Genomic DNA, 20409 nt, shown 5'->3' with positions numbered 1-20409 from the left:
AAAATCTTTCACACGACACTGTTGATGCTGTTGACTTTTCCGTTTTAAAACATTTGAATTATACAACTGGAAAACACACAATATTTTACATCTTGCTAACAAACTCGAAAAGAAACGTAACTCTCCTTTTAACAAGGTTCCTGTATACTTAAATTCATATAAATAATAGTGAATGAAATTTTTTACCACATCCCATACTGAAACATATAATGTTCATGAATTTAAGCAATCAAATGTTTTTCACAATTACACAAACTGTCCATCTACACTCTCGTTGGAATAAATTTGCGCAATATAAAACTTTTCTGGTTTAATATTCCAATGGGTTATGATTTCAATCATTATTACGCAATGATAAATACGAAATGTGTTTTATCTTCAAGTTAGTACTGCTTCCTTTTCTTTAAGGGCACTACATATTGGCGAGAAACTTCTGAAGTGCATGATGCATTTTTATTCACTAAGTCATCTGTCGCACTTGGAACTCTCTTTAAAACTATCGGTGGAACTTCCATCAATTTTGGTTCCAACTGTCCTTTTGTCGTTTTATTTGAATTTTTCTCTTTCCAATCCTTCCACTGCTTTGGAATAACAATGCAATTTTCCCTGTGAATCCTGGCAATCTTTTCTTGTAAACTAGATTTCCTGTAATAGTTTAGAGGACCCACGTTCTGAGAGGTGTCCTTGCAACTGTATGTATTGACTAAATTGTACAGTTTAGGTTCACCTTGTTTCGTCAAAACTTCGTTCTTTGATGAACATAACAGTTCTCCTGCTTTACTAACAGTTGGTGAGCACACAATCGTCTGATGGATTTGATGATCGAGTCTACCTTTATTTAAAGTTTTTTCATCTCTAATGCCCAAATAATCTTGCACCTGTTGATTTATGACTTTCGTTGTTCTCTCTCTGAATTCATACACCTTTCTCTCTGTTTGCTTATCCTTCTGACTACTAGAAGCATTATTAATATTACTCTTAGAGGGCATGCTGCATTTGTTTTCTGTGCTTGATGAACCTCTTGCTTTTATATCATCATAATTTCCTTGTTTCTTCTTCAACAGATGTTTGTTTTCTCCTTCAGAAACAGCAGTGATAATACTGGTCAATTTCTTAATGGGAGTCTGGGTAATCACAATCTTCTCATTCCCTGACGATTTATCATCAGAACTGAAACATTCTCTTCTTTTGTTTTCAGTGTTTTCTGGTAAAACATTACGATTGGCCATTTCATCACCAGCTTCTCTCCATTCTTGCCTTCCTACATTGCTACTATTCCTGTGTACGTTTGCTTCAGCATTGACTTGCTTTCTCATTTGTTTACTTATTTTGTCTGTTTTGAGTTGATCACATGTTTGTGTCCCCTTTTGACTTCCTACTGTGGTTTTTCTTTTGATATATAACTTATTTCCTACTGTTTCCACATCATACAAGGCAAAAAATTTGGATGCTTCCTTGCATCTGTCCTCCATTTTGTTGATTTCAGGTTGGTCTTCAGCTTTGTTTGATAATTTTTTCCGAGAGTCTCCAGGAAACAGTTCTGAATGTTCCTGGACATCTAGAAAGAGAAAAATAAGGTATACTACACTGTCTGAGTTTTGAGATAATCCATGTACAAGCATAATTTACCTTTTTAAGTTTTTATCATGATGTGTCCCAAAGAAGACAATTTTTACCTTTTAGAGTCCAAACATCTGTAATTTTCAATTTCAGATCATCAGCATTATTTTCTCCATCCAGGGTGTGATCCACTGTGTGTTCAATATTATTTAATTGGAGAACTTCATGGCAGTTCACTGTTTGTCTGTTTTCCTCCATTACTTCATAATCATCTCTCAACAAGTTTGAGAGCAAAGGCGTCTTGCTCCCTGTGCTTAACTTTTCTTCCATTCTTTCTGGAGTGATACTGACACCCTCATTCAAACTGAATGGTATGTTCTGGTTATCTTCAATCCTTCCTGACTCTCCGCCATTTCCTTCAAGCACTGGATTTTTCAATTCTTTAAAATTGATGTTTTCTATCTAAATCAAGATAAACAACTGTTATAATCAATTTAAAAGAGGTATATCATCTGAAGGCATCTTAGAATTTCCTTTTTGTTATAAATGACAATCGTGCTGCAACACAATATTTTGTAAAAATATTAACACTTTTCATATAAACTACATGTACTATATTTATTACACTGTAAATTTACAAAAATGTCAATTGTATAAAGTGTCTGTACCTGTGCTTCTATTTGTTGAACATGACTAGTTTGCTCTCTGTCTGGGGATACAGGTACTGTATATGTTGAAGAACTAGTGGCAGACTCGGCCCTTTGTCTGTAGTTTATAATGAACTCAATTTATCTATACATTCAAACTTTCTGCAGTATATACACTTGTACTTGTATTCATTTAAATTTTTAAAGAATTTGTAAAAAATTGAAATAAAAAGTGACCACATATATTTCATACCTTACAAAAGAGAAAACTCTGCCACCTGTGCTACTTTGATAAGGAACCCTGCTAGCTATCAACAAATTGTCAAAAAAGACTCATAAGTAATGATTATGGTTATAGTGGAAATGCTAATGTACAACTGTCATCAAGAAAGATTCTTACTTCTGGGAACTGGATTGCAAAACTGATGTATTTTCTGCTCAAGCCTAAACAATTGGTTGTGATGAAAGGTATCAAAACAAACACTCTGGTGATCTGTGTAGGACTTCCTGGAATTGAAATAGATCAAGCAGAGTGGACAGAAAATGGTAAAATCATCTTTTTCTCTAGACATAGTTGATAAACCATCAGCCTTGGCATTGCCTAGTTGATCAGGGTTGCTTATGTGTAACTTCTGTCTTGTGAACTGGCAATCCAACTGAGTGGCTACAGCTTGCCTTCCATCTATGTACTTATCTACAATGTTTGAAATACACATGTAATTAAAACTTAATGGACATTATTTTTTGCTTTTTTAACTTTGGTTAAAGTTACTAGCATGTTAATTTTTGATAGATACATACCCTTACCCAGAAAATTGCCCCTATCAACACCACATTCCAACTCATCATCTGATAGTACAGGTTCCAATTTAATGTGTTGTAGCATCACATTCTTAGATTCCTTCTCACAAGTTTCAGTTTTGGATTCATTCAAACTGGCAATTGCTGCTCCTTTTCCAACTGTTTTATTTTCTAATGCATTGCTGTTTTCCTCATTAGAGTTTAACAAATCATTGATCATGCAAGTCTCTGATGCTGTGCATGTAGAAGTTTCTGATGATGGTCTTTGAGTAGAGGTAGTTTCTGAGGGGTTTGATTCATATATATCACCATCTTTAGTGTTGTTACAAATTTGAAAATGTAATCTCTCCTTAGATGATGACTCTAGAAAGGTTCCTAAAGTAAAATCACTATGATTTAATGCAAGCTCTGAATTCTTTGCTTCAATTCCCTCAATGTTTTCATCAGATTCCTCTTTTTTGACAACAGAAATGTTTCTTATAACTGATGAGGAGTTTGAAATGGAAAGCTGTCCTTTTAGGCAACCCAGCTGTTGCTCAGACTCCAAATAATGAACCTGCACTGCCTTCTCAGATTCACTTAGCACAAGAACAGGATTCTTGAATAACTCAACTGCCTGGGTAACCATTTTCTTTCTCTTCAAATAACACTGATACTGCTTACAAAATGGGTAGAGCTTTACCAATCCCAAAAGGTGTATGATTTGTTCTACCCAAGAAGCATTCTGTGGGGTTAAATGCAAAGCTCCAGTATACAGGTAGTGAACTATGGAGTTTAAAGCTTCTGCTTTTATTGTTGCTGGGAGAATCACTTCAAGAGGCTTTCCTGTAGTACAGATCTGCAGCTTGTTCAACCCTGGAATCATTGCAATCAGGATCAAACGATGGACCTACCAATAAAAAGAATTAAATAGATCAACTGATTGATAATATTATTCTATCACTGACAACAAAACATCAGTTTTGTATAGAACTGTATCTTCAACATATAATACATGTATCGAGGAACTGTGAATAAATTTTAAAGAAACGATCGAGTGAGCATGCGCTCATTCCCACATTACTTGGCAAAGCTACACATAATAAATTACAAAATACAGCAAATGAATAAAAGAAACATAACTCTCTTATCATAATTTTCTGCAAATATCCTTTATATTATACTATATTATACTATATTTATAAATTTAACCACAATTTTATTTTACCTGTGTTTCTTTTTTTCTAATTTACCACAAAGTTGCACAAAATGTTGCTCAGTGTATATATAGTTTAAGATCTAGATGAGCTCCACTGACAAATTATATAATTTTGTTTATTCAGTAATCTATATAGTAATGTCCTAATAATAATCTATAAAGTTCAAATAGGGAAAATTTTCCAGATTAATAACATAACTGGAATTTACTGCGTGTGAGCACATTATTCGAATGTCCTTATGAACTGCAAATTAAGTTTTATGAAAGTCTGGTCAATGGTTTCGAAGGAGCATAAATAAAGCTAAACAAATGATTTAAGCTCCTTTTCAATATTAATGCCTGTAAAATGGCCAAACTTTAATGTTCAAAAGAGGCAAAATTTGAAGAAGTTCTTCTGTAAATGTGCACATCAATACATTACACCCCAATAAATTACACAGTTTCATTAATTTTTGTTTCAGTGCATGTTTTCAGAGGAGTTGCCCTAACTAAAAAAACACCCTGGTCTGACAGACTGACAGACAGGTCAAATAAAATATTGAAATATTCAACAACTCATTTCATGGGTTATAAATTATAATCTAAAAATAACAAAATAATCATACACCTGGAACATTTTTAGTAGGAATGCTCATTTCTTGGGGCCAAAACTACATGTAACTTTTATCATATATAGTCCTTTGAATTTACTCTATATCAGATTTTAATTAATGAAAAAAAAAATAATTTACGCTTGAATATAAATTTTACAAATTGAAGCATATTGTAGAATTGAGAAAAAATTTCATTATGCATTCCTTTTTTTTTTTTTTTATATAGTATGCTGAACTCTGTACCACTCTTATGGTCTCACTGGTTTGTTGGAGGATCACAGTTTGAACAATTTAAAAAAATCCACACTGTATGTTACATGTAACAATATGGGCACACAAGGTACGATATATGTTTAATGTGTGAACATTTTTAAAATCATATCATAACAGTTATATAGGCCTACACTTAGATCTGTGGCATAAGAATGTTAATATTTTCCTTTTTCACTATATATATTTCATTGAACACATTGGAGAGATTTTAAACGTCGTCCATTGGCTCCCGCGGTCTGAAAAAATTCGGATGGACGACTTGGACATTATTTCAAAATCTGACGAAAAAGACATCATAAATCCTTTTGAAATAATAAGTGTGGTTTTCAATGAAATATATGAAAAAGGAATAAATTGACGTACTTTTGACATATATGGGTGTAAATAATTTTAAATCATACGTAAAATTTGACGGGTCCAGCCTCTAAAGTTGCATCACATAATCTTTTTGAAAGCCATAAGCTTTTCAAATTTTCGAGAACTGTTGATGGGTAATGGTGATCCATGAATTCGTTGTCGAGTACTTCCATATTGCAGTCAATTATAGTTGCGGTGAAATACGTACAGTCCTCGTCGGAATTGTAAAAATACAACGAAATAAATAAAATTGGCACTGTATACAACTTACAGTGTGTTTTTCTATATAATGTTTCTATTTTGTTTTCTTCGTCGTAGTGACATCACACAATATTGCTAAAAGTTCGTCTGCTTCGTCGCAGTGACGTATAACGAAAAGATGGTCGACGTAATGAATGACGTAAACATAATTTATTTTCATTAAATTGTACAGAGTTGTGTTTTTATATCTAAACATGAAATATTTATTCAGTTGCAAAGGTATTTGTTAATCACAACAAAATATCCTGCAATATTTAGCTTAAGTATGGATCGATGCATATACTTCTTCAAAATATACTTGCATAACTCCGCGAATAAATTAAGATCTACATGTCTAAAACACGTATAAATTAAGACAATTTGCAAGATAATTGAATCAAAAATCTCTTTTCTTCTAAAGACAAAACACTCAGCATGCTCAATAGGCGAGATCCCTGGGTTTGTTGTCATATGCTAAAAATAGACAGACTTCGAAAACGGGCTATATTTAGGAAGAAGCACAGGAAGTGCTTCATGATATCATATTAAATGAATGTTTGTTGTGTTTACAAAATATTTAACCGACCAGTTTAACATAATCAGACTAGTTTTCCAATATGCAATGCAAAATCAAATATAAAACATCATCATTAATCTGGGAACAAAGAAGAGCTTGTGACCCCATTACGGTTTATAAATATAGCCAGCAGCCATTTTGATGAAAAACATCCGATATATTATTCCGTAATGTAGCCTGTTTGTCGACCTCCCCTTGTACGTAAGGTAAGCAGTATATTATGATGAGCAAAAGTACAGACTTTCCGCAACGTTAACAATGTTTAATAAGCTTTGATTTTTCTATACGTGAGGCGTTACCTGGACTTATTTGATACAAGACATAACGAGATTGTTTATGTTTTCAAGGTCACTCTTTTGTAGTCTGTTTTTACAAAGTAAAGTATAGTCTATGTCTGTATTCTTAGAACTGTGGTATAATAGTGAATACAGATTCACAACTATAGCTGCATGTAGATTTTTCTTTCATGAAATGTTAGACTTGAAATACATTTTATAGATAATTAATGCATTATCATTTTTTGTTTATGTTGGTTATCTTAAAATCAGCACCATGAATTTTTATATTATTTAACATATTTTAAATTTTTTTTGGATATCATCATACTCTCATTAATTACCTGCATGTCTTTAAATCATCAAGCAGATGAGAAAATATTACCCTAAGACAATGCATCAAACGAGTAATCTGAATATTTCTTATTATCCTAAGAGGGAGGAAATGTCGATCTAATTTTGGTTAGTTAATATTACTGTTTAAATTTATTTTTTAAATTTTCAATGGGTGGGGAGGGGGGGGGGGTCCAGACACACCCCAACTCCCTAAAGATCATGCAAGTCCTTAACATATATATTATAGGAAACAAGCGGTTTAGAAAAGTCAGTATAAATGAATATACATATACTTAATATAACAAAAACTGGCCATAATTCTCAAAAGAAACAATTGTGTTCATGTTGTAGTAGATTATTGTAGTACTTGTGGATCCATGCATAGATAAATCGACCATCTTTGCTAGCCTTCAAGGCTTTCTGATCCTCCATGGTCTCCTCACACAAATAGAGTGGACCAAAAACCCTTGGCTTAGCGAAGATAATATATAAATGTACATAATGATATGTAGTTTAGCTGATGCTTTTAACCATGTCATTGAAGTGAAATTAAAAAAAAAATGTATGTATGGCATTGTTTTCAGTGTCAGAGGTTCTAACATCAAAGTAGAAAATCATTTGTTAATATTATGTGACTAAACTTTCAGACATAATAATGATCCAAAAAATTTTCAAAGATTTTATATTACTGTATTATGTATGATTTTTTATGAATTCAGAAAGATGGATTCGTCTCATCAGAGGTATCAACATGACTTGTCTATGGCAACAGACCTCAGTCTGTCATCAATGAACGAACAAGGGGACATAGCTCTATACCAGCAACCTCTAGACCTACAGGCCAACAACCAGGGCAACACAAGCATGCAACATGGCTACGTCAGCAACTACAGTATGCAGGCAACAGAGCAAACTTCTCCTAACAGAAATTACATGCCATCAGCATCCAACATTAATGATCAGTTTCACTCCAATACACATATATCACCATACAAGTCCAGTTATGTCAGTCCATCTAAAGTTTCTTATGATCTACTTTCAAATCAGTGTGGAAATGAAAGCACCGGTAAACAATATTCTTTAGTGAATATAGTACCTGATCAAGATGTGCCTCGCACTCCTGTTAGAAAATTCAACTTTGACCGGGCCTCGACTATGATTGTGAAACCTCCAAAGGGATACACAGGCAGAGGGAGTGAGTTGACTTCAGGGATCCCAGTCTTCAGAAACAATCCCCCTGAAACCACCCTTATAGCCGCACCAACTACTGGTACTTCAGATTCCACACCTGCGAAGAACCTTGATCCTCCTCCAGCCATGAAGACAACACCCTACAAGCCAAGACATAACATCAGTGAGAAAGTGATGAGGATGGAGAAAGACACCCCTCAGAGCTCATCTACTGAAGACAAGCTCGCCACGCAGGACTACACGGAGACTAATCTACCGCGAGAACTGATGAGCAAGATGTTTGGACTGCTGAAGCAAGGCATGTTTTGTGATGCTGTTCTTGTAGCTGGAGGGAAAGATATAAAGGTCAGTATTGATGACAGAGATTTGATGAGTGAAACCTTTCATAATTTATGTTTGATTGTATCTTAGTTTAGATGCAGACCTTAATATTAAATCTCAATTTTAAGAAACAATGTTGAGTTATAATGTAGTAAATATTTATTATGCGAGAGATACTATTGTATGTGAATTAATACTTAACATCATTTGAACAGGTTCACAAGCTTGTGTTGATGGCAGCCAGTCCTTTCTTGATGAACAAAATGGCCAACCCCAGTCCTGGTGAGTCCATTAGAGTGAGTCTGCCTGCTGGAATTCCTTTGGAAGTGGCCTCTCAGTTGATTCACTACCTGTATGATGGAAATGTCACCATCACTACAGAAAATGTTGGGAAATTTGCAAGAATAGCTAAATTGTTTCATTTGGAACACCTCCTTCAAATCTGTACACAATTTGTCCTTCATTATAAACTTGACAGCTCTTTACTGAATGTCATGAATGAAGACATCTCTATTGTGGTGAGTCCTATCTCACCCCATAAAACCACTGCATCCCCTGAAGGTGTGCAAAAGACCCCAACAAAGAAAGAGGATCGGAATGTAAACAAGCCATTAACCAGCAGTGGAAAGAAACCAATCAAGGAGGCAAATAAAACCTGCCCTATTCCTACCACAGTCAACCACATGTATGGGACACGCACTCAGTCTGGTTCTGTCCGAAAGAAAACTTTCAAAGATGATTCCGCCACTAATACATCGAAGAAAACCAGCCCTTCAAATAAAAAACTAGCTACTGGAGTTATCAAACCTGAACCTTCATCTGAAAAACGTGCAAACGTATCGCCTAAACAAAACAGCAATATCCCAACAGTAGTTGCACAATCCTCATATCTCAACCATCCAAGAAAAAGGAGGCTTTCAATGTTAGCCCAGGAGACTTTAGGCAACAGAGAGAAGGGAGAATTTGAGGAGGAGGATCTAGGTGGGGTGTCTGAAGAGGAGATGAATGATGACACAGACAGTGACTACACTCCTCCCTCCATTACCACACAATCAGGGATGCAGAGGGCAGTGTTTGAGGGTGCCAGGAAAGGGGGAAAAACCTTCAGGACATTAAAGAAATCGTCAACTCTCAGCAGCATCAAGAAAGGGCTTAGCAAAAAGTATGTCTGATCATTTTCTTTTCAATTTAGTTCCATTTTCAATGGTTTTTTGTCACTAAAATTTTGTGAATATTAGTTTTTGATAAAAACTTGATTTATAAACAGTTGATATTTTTTTATATTGAAGGAGAGCACAATCCAACTCACCTTTACTGAAGTCAGAGACTACCAGACAACCCCCAAAGAAGAGAGCAAGAGAATTTGCAGAAAAAGAAGTAGAAGAAATGGCTTCTTACATCTTCAAGAATGACACAGCCACATTTACCAATATGAAACCTCTTCCAGGAAACAAGGGAAAGAAAAAGAAAAAGCAAGCTAAAAGTAGTTCTGCGGGATCCTCCAAACTAACCCCATATTCTGGGATAAGCCGATATGCCTCTGAACTGGAAGAAATGGCAAAGATAGTACCTGAAGACGAAAAGGTTTTCATCTGTAGTTTGTGTGGGAATGAATTTGTATTTCCTAAACGCTGCATCACCCATGTTATGAAAACTCACGAGATGAGTGTGGTAGATTCTATGAGTCATATTGAGATTGGTAAAAGAGAAGCAGCTCCAAAGTCCTGCGATATCTGTGGCTATGTTACCAAGGATGCGAATCATTATTATATGCATTATCATAAATACTTCCGACATGGTGTTCCTTTACCAAAAGGCTGGAAACCATATAAATGTGATATCTGTGGAAAAGAATGTTTTACAAAGTTCCAGTTAAAAGACCATAAACTTATTCATGTTGAACAGACTCCATTTGTGTGCGAGACCTGTGGCACAGGGTTCAAATCTAGAACATGTCTAAACAGCCATGTATATCATAAGCACAGTACAGTGCGCAAACATCCATGTACAGAGTGCACCAAAACTTTCAAAACACGCACCCAGTTGTTGGTCCACAAGCGAACTCACAGTGGAGAAAAGCCATTCCAGTGTCCAGAGTGTACATACAAAAGCACAACAAGGGGAAACATGAGAATCCATCTCACAAACAGGCATAAGCTCAGCTCTGATGAAATCAAGTACTTGATGGAAAGCATCAAGTACAATCCTTCTGTGCTGTGTATCGTGGAAGTCAATGAAGAATATGATGAGCCAAGTCCAAGTGTGCAGAAAGACTCAAAATCAGCAAAGTCAGGCCAGTCAAAAACCTCAACCAAAACACAAAATGTCATGCTGATGAACCAGAAGGGTGAGATTGATGTGGTAGACAGCCAGACATACAATGAATCTCTTGTCAATGGAGGAGCTGTTAAGCTTGCTTCACAGCTCCATGTCAAAGCCAGTGAATCAAGTACAGACCTTAATCCAATGCATTCAACCCTGAGCTCTCTGATTGAATCCACTGCTGCAAGTGCAGGAACCAGTTCATCTGCTGCTGATTTGCAGGATCCCCAACAGTACCTGTTACAGACTATCAACATTCCTATATCCCAGGAGGTTGCTCTAGGAGATGTAGACGCAGCTCAGCTGCTGTTGAATCATGTTAGTGGAGATCAGCTTCACCACACAGATCATCCTTACACTTTGGAAACACCAATCAACTTAGTGCAGGGAAATTCCCAAAACTTGAGTACCACAGAACAAGGCCAGAAAACTTACACAACAGAAGAAATCCAAGCTATGCTTGCAAATACAGGGAGACAGTATGCGCAGCATAGCAAGACTCAGAGTGAAACATTCATACAGATGGTACCTGCTGCCCAGCTTCAACATGTACAGCTACAGGATAGCTCACCTCAAAATAACCTGAATATCGGCCAGTCCTCTGCAGTCACCTCTCAAGAAGTCCCTTTACAAAACATGTCCCCCATTAAGAAACAGATACAATATCAGTACCAGATGAATGCAGATCCTGCTCACTCCATCCAGTTAGAAAACCAGGATCACCCAAGCTCACTGGCAAGTCAATTGGCATCCTCCAACCATTCACAGCCGTCGGTGTCCCTCCTTCCTGTTAGCCTACAGGCCACCTTCACCCCTTCAGTCCAATATGTCACCATGACTAGGAGGAATGACTCTCAGACAACAGCATCTACTAGTGCAGGGCCAATAACATATTTTGTCAAAACTCAGAAACCTGGCACAGACACTCCCAAACTTGCCTCCATTTTACAAAACCAGAAAAAGCCAGACGAGGAGATCCTTCCCCCAACTCATACTCTATGGAATACACCAATCACTATACAAGACACTGTTGCGACTAGTGCCCCTGCTGGCCAGAGAAATCAAGGACGTCAAGCCTACAATAATAATTCCGTGCCATCTAATGGACGATTTGCTGCTAATGACAGTGACAATTATTTTTCAACCTTCAAATCATGATATATTAATACATCAAATATATTATCAAATTAAAAAAAAAACAATATGAATTAATGTACGTTGTGCATATTTAGATGATTTTAATACCATTTTGTGTATATTTATTGATAGATGTTTATGAGTACATTTATGTTTACATTTGATGAATTAAAAAAAAAATCATGAAGAATGAAATAAATACATAACAGCTAATGTTAAAATGACTATGTAGAGTTAGTATCAGTCAAAAGGCCTATGTTTTTTTAAGTGAAAAATATTTTGAAGGATTGTAGGGGAAGAAATCATTTCTTTAATAAAGAAACCTCATGCTGAGTTTGAAAAATCCCGGTTCTAGAAACTAAATCCAATGTGAGACAGTTAATTGCATTGGATACAATGTTTACTTATAATCCAATGAAAATCGTTCTTTTGTAAAATTCCACATCCTGTTGCATTGTTTACAAGATGGAGTGAAAATAGGAATGATTTCATTGAATTGATATAAATACGATAAGAAAAGGTATTTGATAAATTTTAATCATCGTTTGGTGACTTTCAGCTAACCATTATTTCACAAGTTTGCGTTGCACGAAACAATTATGAAGACAATGATATGATTTTAGACAGGGACGAATATTCTGTAACGATTCACGTGTCTCTGTTTTTAATAGTTTAACCATTGCAAAAAAGGTGATCTTTCAATGTGTTGAATTTTCTGAATGATAGAAATGAATAATTTTAGAGGTAAATAACTCACATAATTTGTGTATATAATGACATCATATGGAGAAACTCATTCGATTCGGATATCTGTACTGTATAAGAGTAAGATCCTGCGCATAATAATTGATGACTTATAGTGGACGTGCATTGCCAACAAAAGCCAAGTAATATGCACATCTCTATGTCCAATTGATCTGAAAAACATTAACCCCCTAGTCGATGTAGACTATGCCTGTATGTCCACTTCTCAAAAGAGAATATTGATTACGCACTTCACAAAATCAATCTATTTTAAGTGATGCTGTCCTCTTAGCTTTTTAGCTTATCAAACGTTGCCCAAGAGTATTATTAAAAATAAGACAAGGACATTTTAATGTCAGGAGAATTCAAATATCAATTCAATTGTCATTTCCAGGATTACAGCCTATTGATATTATGATTGGAAATTCTATAAATGTGTACTTCATTCTTGTAGTTAGACTATTTGGGGGGAAAAAGTACAATACATGCATGTTTATGCACAAGATCCTGGACATGCAGTTTGTTATGCAAAAGTTAAATGCAAAACTTAATTAGTTACACTGTTGCTGCATGCATGATAATCAATTTTTTTTTCGCAAACATCCAGCTATATCAATTGATGGAATCGTTGAAATGGGTTTTTTGTTGTTGTTATTCTTTAGAGCTGCAAGACCAAATCTCTGACAGAATAATGGTGATAACATGAGATAGTTTGTAAACAAAACTATTGACCATGGATAGGTATGAAATTGTTAACAAGCTGGGGGCAGGAGGTTGTGGTGCAGTCTTCTTAGCCCGTAGCAACGAAACCAAAAAGTAAGTACCATTGTTTGTCCTGAACTCTAATTTTGCTATTATATGAATAGCAATTTATTTGGATTAGGTTATCAAACTTATTTTTGCCTTGTATATTTTTCACCCATTAGTTTTGTCCTGTCTTAAATTCGCTCAGACACCAGTTGTGCGAGAGATACTCTCTCTTGATAACATGTTTAGTAATTCCAAATTTGTATTGAATTTGCTCTCAGTCTTAAATTTAAATTTAAACTTACCGACAACAAGGGCAAAAGGGGTGAAAATAGAAATTTCTTTACTCTTGGTTGTAAATTTGTTTTATGAATATAATTTGAATACCGGGTAAGATTTTCTCTCTTCTTTACAAGATATATTATCCTTGATACCGTATATTTTTTGTTCTACATGTTCAATAGTGTATTATGCAACAGAATTAAGTTTTTCCTTGCATTTTATCTTCAAAATATTTTGGTTTTATCCTGATTAAATCTGTTCATTGGCAGCATTAAATTTTCTTCTTTTTTTATTTGAAAAATTACCTGCAATCTGATTTACTCATTTCTTATTTTATATTCAAGTATTGCCTTATTAATGGCAAATATTTTCTTAGATAAATGGTTCCATATCGTAGATGTCTTGAGGGAAAAACATTCTGTGGTCATAACAGCCAGTAAAAAAAACTGTATACAATAGAATTGATTTTTGTTTGGAATTTATTCTAAATTTCATTATTTGTTAAAAAAATGTGAATAAACAAAAATGATACGTGTACAGTACTGATCAGACCCAACCTAACAGAAAGTAACCCCAACTAAACCCTGGGTTTACTTTCTGGGTTTACTCTGGGTTTACTAGAGAGGACCCAGAGTAAACCCCAAGTAAACCCAGAGTGGACACAGAGAGTAAACCCCGATCAGAAGTTTACCCTGAAAGCAGACACTACATGTGTATTCGGAATACATAAGGGGCAGGAATCACAGGCAGTAGGATGATAAGATAAAATACAGGTCTGCTTCACACTTCAGTGGGTATAGTTGACTCCAAAAGCAATTCTCGAGTAAACCCAAAGTAAACCCCGAGTAAACCCAAAGTAAACCCCGAGTGGACCCAAATTTTCAAAAAGTAAACCCCATGTTTAGTTGGGGTTTACTCTGGTGTTAGGTTGGGTCTGATCGGTACTGTACTTTCAGCATGAGAAATCTTATTAATTTTTCGATCATATAACAGATGTGAAAAATCATTAGACAGTTGTGTTTCTTGTCTAAAACAGTCTCAATCTTAAATCATCCTTTATTTTTGGTAGGTATTGTGCACTAAAGAAGGTTGAATTAGATGAATCAAGGAAGAACAGAACAAGGGAAGCTGTGCAGAAAGAAGCTAGGTATTATAAAAACAACAAAAACAGTGCATCTGAAATTATACATTTGTTACTACCAGTACATTGTTGTACATGTACCGGTAACAGGACTGTGAACACACATTAATTTGTCCTTCAGTATAGGAAATCATAAACATTACTGTCATTATTTTTTATTAACAATAAAAAGATGATTATGTATATCAAGAGAGCGGCTGGGGAGGTATTATCTTGCATCCAAATGTATTGTGTTTAATAAATATTTATTAAAAAAAAACAATAAAAAGATAATAATAATCAATATATATGTATGTATAATTCCAAAATGAAAATTCAAATTATTATTATGATAAGATTTTAAGTGCAATAATATGATATGATAGAGAATTTAGTTTTTAAATTTGATGCTTTTACAGAACTATGAGCATAATTTATATATTACTGGATATAAATACTAGTGCATGTACATGTTTGATTTATTTTCATATTGCAATAGTATAGGAATGATAGTGTCTTTTGATATTGTTTACATTTTTTTTTCTTTCCCTTAGAATTTTGGAGAAGTTGAAGCACCCACACATTGTGTCATATCATGAATCATTTTTTGATGATGATGAATATTTTTTGTATATAGTGCAGGTATGTAGTATTTCGATATGTATGTACCTCAATATTTTGTCTTCTTTTCATATGCTTCAATAAATTTGATATAATTATGCTTAAAAAGAAGTGGGAAAAGAAAATTGGAAAGAGGCAACTACATGCTTTCTCTCTCTTTCTCTTTCTTTTTCTTTTTTTGTTATTAAAATCGAAGGAAAATGGCTTTTTTGCCTTAATTAGAATGAATGAAAAAGTGGTGAATTGAGTACATATATGATTATACATGTATAGTATAAATGTATCTCCTAATTCATGTTTAAGGATTTTTTTTTTTAGGATTTTTGTGATGGAGGTAATTTAGATGAAAAAATTACGGCAGCTACAAATGTAAGTTTCTCTCTCAAGGCACTCTAAATACACTTGCATGAATTTTGCAATAAAATTAAGTTTCTTTTGTTTTGGAAATAAGTATGTTTAAAAGTAATGTTTTTATTTTCTAGAAAAAGAATCATTTTGAAGAAAAACAGATTATGAATGTAAGTATGCATATATGCAGATTTCCAAAAGTTATGATGAGTGTTTGCTAAACTGCTCACTATGAATTCTAATTTACAGTTAGAGTGATCTGCCCTTTAATGTAAAATAAAATAAAATATAATATACAGTGTATGGCATAGTTTGTAATCAATTAAGGAATTCTAAATATAATATTGGACCAATTTAAGATAAAGTTTTTGTAGACATTGTAAATGTACAGAGATTTGTATTTTACACATTTGAGTTAGCAAAAGAGATTTCTGTTCACTTGAAAGCAATTCGTTGTGTTGACTATTTTTTCCTGTTGAAAAATGGCACATTTCCCATATTGAAAGAAACTAGATAAACTCAGTCTTAATGACTTAATGCAATGCATTTTTAAAGTCCAAAATGTTCTTTTATTTGTATATATAGGGTTCTTAAGCTTCAAGAAACATATGACTATTAAACAACATTATTTGTTGTTCCATTATTTTTGTCTTGTAGTGGTTTGTGCAAATTTTAATGGCAGTCCAATACATACATTCCAACAAGATCCTACACAGGTAAATATTCACTAATAATATTCAGTTTTTAAAGCACTATATTCTACGAATTAAATTAATTTTTATTATTTTTTAACACAATATTCTTTTCACCTTTTATGTTCAATTAAAATTAATCAATTTTTTCAGAGATTTGAAAACAGAAAATGTGTTTCTCACAAAGAAAAACCTGGTTAAACTAGGTATGTTTCCATTTATTAAAAAAAAAAAAAAAAAAAGGGAGATGGGTATCATTTTTGATGTGAATTCCGTTGTCGTAAGTTTCATCCCAAAATATATACTAGTACATGTACTGAAAATTTTAATGAATATGCAAAGGTAATAATAGTTGCATGCAAATTTTATAGTAGTCACCAAGATTTTTTTTTTTTACCCCTGTCAAGGATTTAATATCATTAAAGGGACTTGGACACGATTTGACTTAAAATCTTCAAATTTTATTTTTCAATTTTCAATGTTTATACTGATAAATATAGAAGTTTTTAATGCTTTGTCAAAATTTCAAAGTCAAATAACAAGATACAGAGTTCATAATTCTTTGTTTTGTAAACAAAGCTCGAACATTGTCTTTTTTTACATATTTGTTGTATTGGTATTAGTTTCAATCAATTGTATCTTTCTTCTGTTGATAATAGTATTTATGAAGATACTGAGTTAGTTTAAATTGTTTTTTACATGTCATATTTTGTCCAAGAAATGTGAATTCTCTACATTACATTTTTTGTAAACAACTATAGGACTCCAGCTTTTTTTTTACATAACAACCAATTCTTACCCCTGTATCTCGCTTGTAACTTGACTTTAACATTCAATATTTTGGACAATCATTTAAAATGCACCAGTAAACCATCTTATACATAAAAAATAAAATTAAAATTTTGATCTTAAATTGTGTCCAAGTCCCTTTAAGGGATAATTTTTCTTGATTTATATGCATTTCATGTGAGTTAAATACATGTACTGCAATGGTGTTTAAAAAATGTGTAATGGTCGGTACACTGTGTGTGTTAAACAAAATTACTTTTGCAGTATATATGCACATTGGGTTTCAGAAGAATCTCATTTTGATTGCATGCTTTTCAAGAAACTTTCATTTTACATTTATATATATTCTATTTACATTTAGTTTGTGAATATGTATACTTCTCTCTCACATGATCAGGTGACTTTGGGATTTCCAAAGTCTTGGATAATACAATAGATGTAGCAAAGACAGTGGTAGGAACTCCATCATATCTCAGTCCAGAACTCTGCCAGGATATCCCTTACAGCTCCAAGTCTGATATCTGGGTAAGTATACATATCTCAAAGTCTGATATCTGGGTAAGTCATCTCTTTGTCTAATATATGGGTAAGTCATCTCCAAGTCCGATGTCTGAGAAAGTTATCTTACAGTCCAATATCTAGGTAGCCTATATCACATTAAAAGTCTAACATCATGATAATAATTATGTAAAATTCATTATCCTAGTTGTTAATCTCTGTATCTTGGGCTGGCAAGATCTTAAATGTTCTCAGTGCTTGATATCTGTATAGATCTAGTCTGAAGGTATAATATCTTTGTAAATGAAAATTGTGTATTGGATTTAAAAGTTTCAAAAAAAAATCATTTAAGATCTAGGATACACTTCCAATTACTGTTTTAAGGTACATGTACCTCACTACATCTACATTTATACTTTTTAAGAAACTATGTCACAAGATGGCGATTTAAATGTTTTGTTAAACTGTTTATATCTTTCAATTGGGTTGTATATCATCGTAGCTCAGTGGTTAAAGTATTGGGCTTCTGAACCGCAGATCATGAGTTCAAATCCGCCTGGAGCTTTTGTTCATGTTAACTGAATTAAATTTTTTAAAATGTAATTTTTCATCAAAAATTGCATATTTTTTGGTTTATTAGACTTAAATACTTCTTATCCATTATGAATTATATATCATAATCAAGTAATTTTCTGCTGATTTGAGAATTTATTTCACGGTGTATTGGGCCACCTTAACAATGTATCATCACTATGTAGCACATATTCAACAAGTAAAAATAAGGTTATGCATACTCAAAGATACAACCATATACCAATACAGGAACACAATATCCAGTGTCTTATATAATATGTCTATGATATTTGCAAAACTTTACATATTCTGTTCAATGAATATTTGAAACAACTGAAAGGCTTTATTTTGTAATAACTAGAGATGTTTCTTATAAATTTGCATAAAACATGTTTGTTAATTAATAAAATAGAGTAGGACAGCCAAAATTATCTGAGCTGTGCAAGAAAAAGTGCTAGATTGTTGTAAAAAATGCTTTTAATTTTCAATTTCATTACAATTAAAATTTGATGAATATCTTTAATATACATGTAACGCTTTCTCTACATGTTTCAATACTGACAATCCAACAGTAACATTCAGTTGTATTGTGTGCAGGCACTGGGTTGTGTTTTATATGAGATGTGTGCATTACAACCCCCATTTGATGGGCAGAATCTGGTCAGCCTGCTGTTCAAAATCATCAAAGCAGAATATCAGGTCAGTACAAGACTTTACATTAAAAGATAAAAACCATCAGGAGAGCTAGAAAACTAATCGGGGTTTATATGAAATTTAACTTGTCTGTAAAAAACACACTTTGCAATCTTTTGTTGCATCAATCAGTCAATTGGTAAAGCTTTTTCATATTCTTGTGCTCCCTTGATCAGTAGAAGTCAGGACCTGGATACATTCTTTGCCCATTACTCCTGGGCACAAATATTTTATTATGTTCACACAAATACGAATTCAAAATCTTAACTACAATTTACTACTTCAATTAAAAAAAAATGAAAAGAAATCTGTTAGATATGAATGATCATTAGTCATATGCTTTATAAAGGCCTGACTGAAGCAAAATTTCATCATTTTCATCCTGCACTATAATTGATTTACTTAATCATCCATATCAAAAAATTTATACTGATCTGATAATATTTCATGATTTGTTTACATTTGATTTTTTGTGAAGGTTTCAGTTACTTGTAGAATTATTATAAAAATAGGGGTTTGAAGCAAAATAAAAATATGGTGCATATTGCTTTAACTTTTATCCAAGATTCATTTTGTCAATAATATTGCATGACATATACCTGGATGAGTTCTCTACTACTCTCTAGCCTATTCCGTCCCATTACTCTGATTCTCTGCATGAGCTTGTCACAGCCATTCTTCAGAAGACACCAGAGGACAGACCAAGGTCAGCTCACTTCTCTCTACTGTGTTGCATTGATGATTTATCTTTTCACTACTTTTATACAACTATTTTAAAAGGATTGTCGCTCTCTTAAAGGATAATTCTTTTATCACTGTCATTAAAGAAATTGTATAAAAAATTTCAGCCCTTCTGTAAAATAAGAGCTTGCATGTATGAATTCAACAGAAATTACATACTGGTTTATATCGTTAAAATTTAACGTATGGGAGATATATTCTGTTGCTTCATATAAAATGATTTATTATAAACTTTGACAAAAAGAAACACAAAAAAAGAATTGTGATTTTACCTTCTTCATCAGAAACAGCAACTTTAGTCAATGCCAATCCATTATAACCTTTGAACTCATCCCCTTTTATTACATGAACAACATATATCAGTAATTTATCTTCAGGCCTATAGATTTTAATTTTTTACAGCGCCAGTGCCATTCTCAACATGCCCTATGTTAAGCAACATCTGGCAGACTTTATCCAGGAGAAAGAAAATTTACTTCAGTTAAAAACCAACAAGGAAAATTCCAGATCTTCTCCATACCTCAGTGTCTCGGATCAGTCTAGGAGTAAGGGAAATAGGTATGGAGTTTCCAAGGTTAAATGTGGATGAGCATGTGGTAGGACATGCATTGGATGTGTGCTTTAATTTCTAAAGACATCATTCATTGTAAAAAATGTATTTACATGTACATGTATAAGCAATGTCTATTGATTTTCCTTAAAAAAAATTATACAAATAAGTAGGAAATTATGT

General features: G+C 33.5%; 3 protein-coding genes across 4 annotated transcripts in view; 2 read left to right on the top strand and 1 right to left on the bottom strand.

Annotated features, from left to right (window-relative positions):
* Positions 1-88: 88 nt before the first annotated feature.
* LOC128155604 (uncharacterized) lies at positions 89-5950 on the bottom strand. 2 transcript variants are annotated; one of them, XM_052817407.1, is made up of 7 exons: positions 5474-5950; positions 3009-3897; positions 2608-2901; positions 2461-2515; positions 2229-2325; positions 1677-2022; positions 89-1558 (listed from the first exon to the last, which is right to left on the bottom strand). In XM_052817407.1, the coding sequence occupies exons 1-7, from the start codon at positions 5600-5602 to the stop codon at positions 384-386; spliced, it is 2985 nt and encodes a 994-aa protein (XP_052673367.1). In that variant the 5' UTR covers positions 5603-5950; the 3' UTR covers positions 89-383. The 2 variants fall into 2 exon arrangements, with proteins under 2 accessions (XP_052673367.1, XP_052673371.1); XM_052817411.1 differs by having other exon boundaries at positions 3015-3897.
* Positions 5951-6153: 203 nt separating this feature from the next.
* On the top strand, positions 6154-12164 carry LOC128155599 (uncharacterized). The gene is made up of 4 exons (XM_052817394.1): positions 6154-6452; positions 7577-8393; positions 8585-9531; positions 9659-12164. The coding sequence occupies exons 2-4, from the start codon at positions 7581-7583 to the stop codon at positions 11847-11849; spliced, it is 3951 nt and encodes a 1316-aa protein (XP_052673354.1). The 5' UTR covers positions 6154-6452; positions 7577-7580; the 3' UTR covers positions 11850-12164.
* A 90-nt stretch (positions 12165-12254) lies between these two features.
* Positions 12255-20409, top strand: part of LOC128155646 (calpain-9-like) — a 31708-nt gene continuing 23553 nt past the window's right edge. The window contains exons 1-12 of the mRNA XM_052817461.1: positions 12255-12348; positions 13235-13388; positions 14671-14748; positions 15276-15363; positions 15661-15711; positions 15825-15860; positions 16348-16406; positions 16536-16588; positions 17569-17696; positions 18840-18941; positions 19562-19641; positions 20079-20234. Coding sequence (XP_052673421.1) covers positions 13306-13388; positions 14671-14748; positions 15276-15363; positions 15661-15711; positions 15825-15860; positions 16348-16406; positions 16536-16588; positions 17569-17696; positions 18840-18941; positions 19562-19641; positions 20079-20234 — 914 coding nt within the window. The 5' untranslated portion in view covers positions 12255-12348; positions 13235-13305. The remainder of the gene's footprint in view (positions 12349-13234; positions 13389-14670; positions 14749-15275; positions 15364-15660; positions 15712-15824; positions 15861-16347; positions 16407-16535; positions 16589-17568; positions 17697-18839; positions 18942-19561; positions 19642-20078; positions 20235-20409) is intronic.

The sequence above is a fragment of the Crassostrea angulata genome, chromosome 1 (assembly GCF_025612915.1).
Source record: "Crassostrea angulata isolate pt1a10 chromosome 1, ASM2561291v2, whole genome shotgun sequence".
NCBI lineage: Eukaryota > Metazoa > Mollusca > Bivalvia > Ostreida > Ostreidae > Magallana > Magallana angulata.
Note: the sequence above shows the minus strand (reverse complement) of the source record. Positions and strands in the feature narration are given on the sequence as shown.

Excerpts from the sequence above, each read along its gene's own strand:
- LOC128155604 (XM_052817407.1), bottom strand. The coding sequence starts at position 5,602 with ATGGAAGTACTCGACAACGAATTCATGGATCACCATTACCCATCAACA. Across the intron at positions 3,898-5,473 it reads CTGGACCCGTCAAATTTTAC|GTCCATCGTTTGATCCTGAT; the intron begins GTATGATTTAAA and ends TTTTATTGGTAG. Across the intron at positions 2,516-2,607 it reads TTGCAATCCAGTTCCCAGAA|CTAGCAGGGTTCCTTATCAA; the intron begins GTAAGAATCTTT and ends ATTTGTTGATAG.
- LOC128155599 (XM_052817394.1), top strand. The coding sequence starts at position 7,581 with ATGGATTCGTCTCATCAGAGGTATCAACATGACTTGTCTATGGCAACA. Across the intron at positions 8,394-8,584 it reads CTGGAGGGAAAGATATAAAG|GTTCACAAGCTTGTGTTGAT; the intron begins GTCAGTATTGAT and ends TCATTTGAACAG. Across the intron at positions 9,532-9,658 it reads AAGAAAGGGCTTAGCAAAAA|GAGAGCACAATCCAACTCAC; the intron begins GTATGTCTGATC and ends TTTATATTGAAG.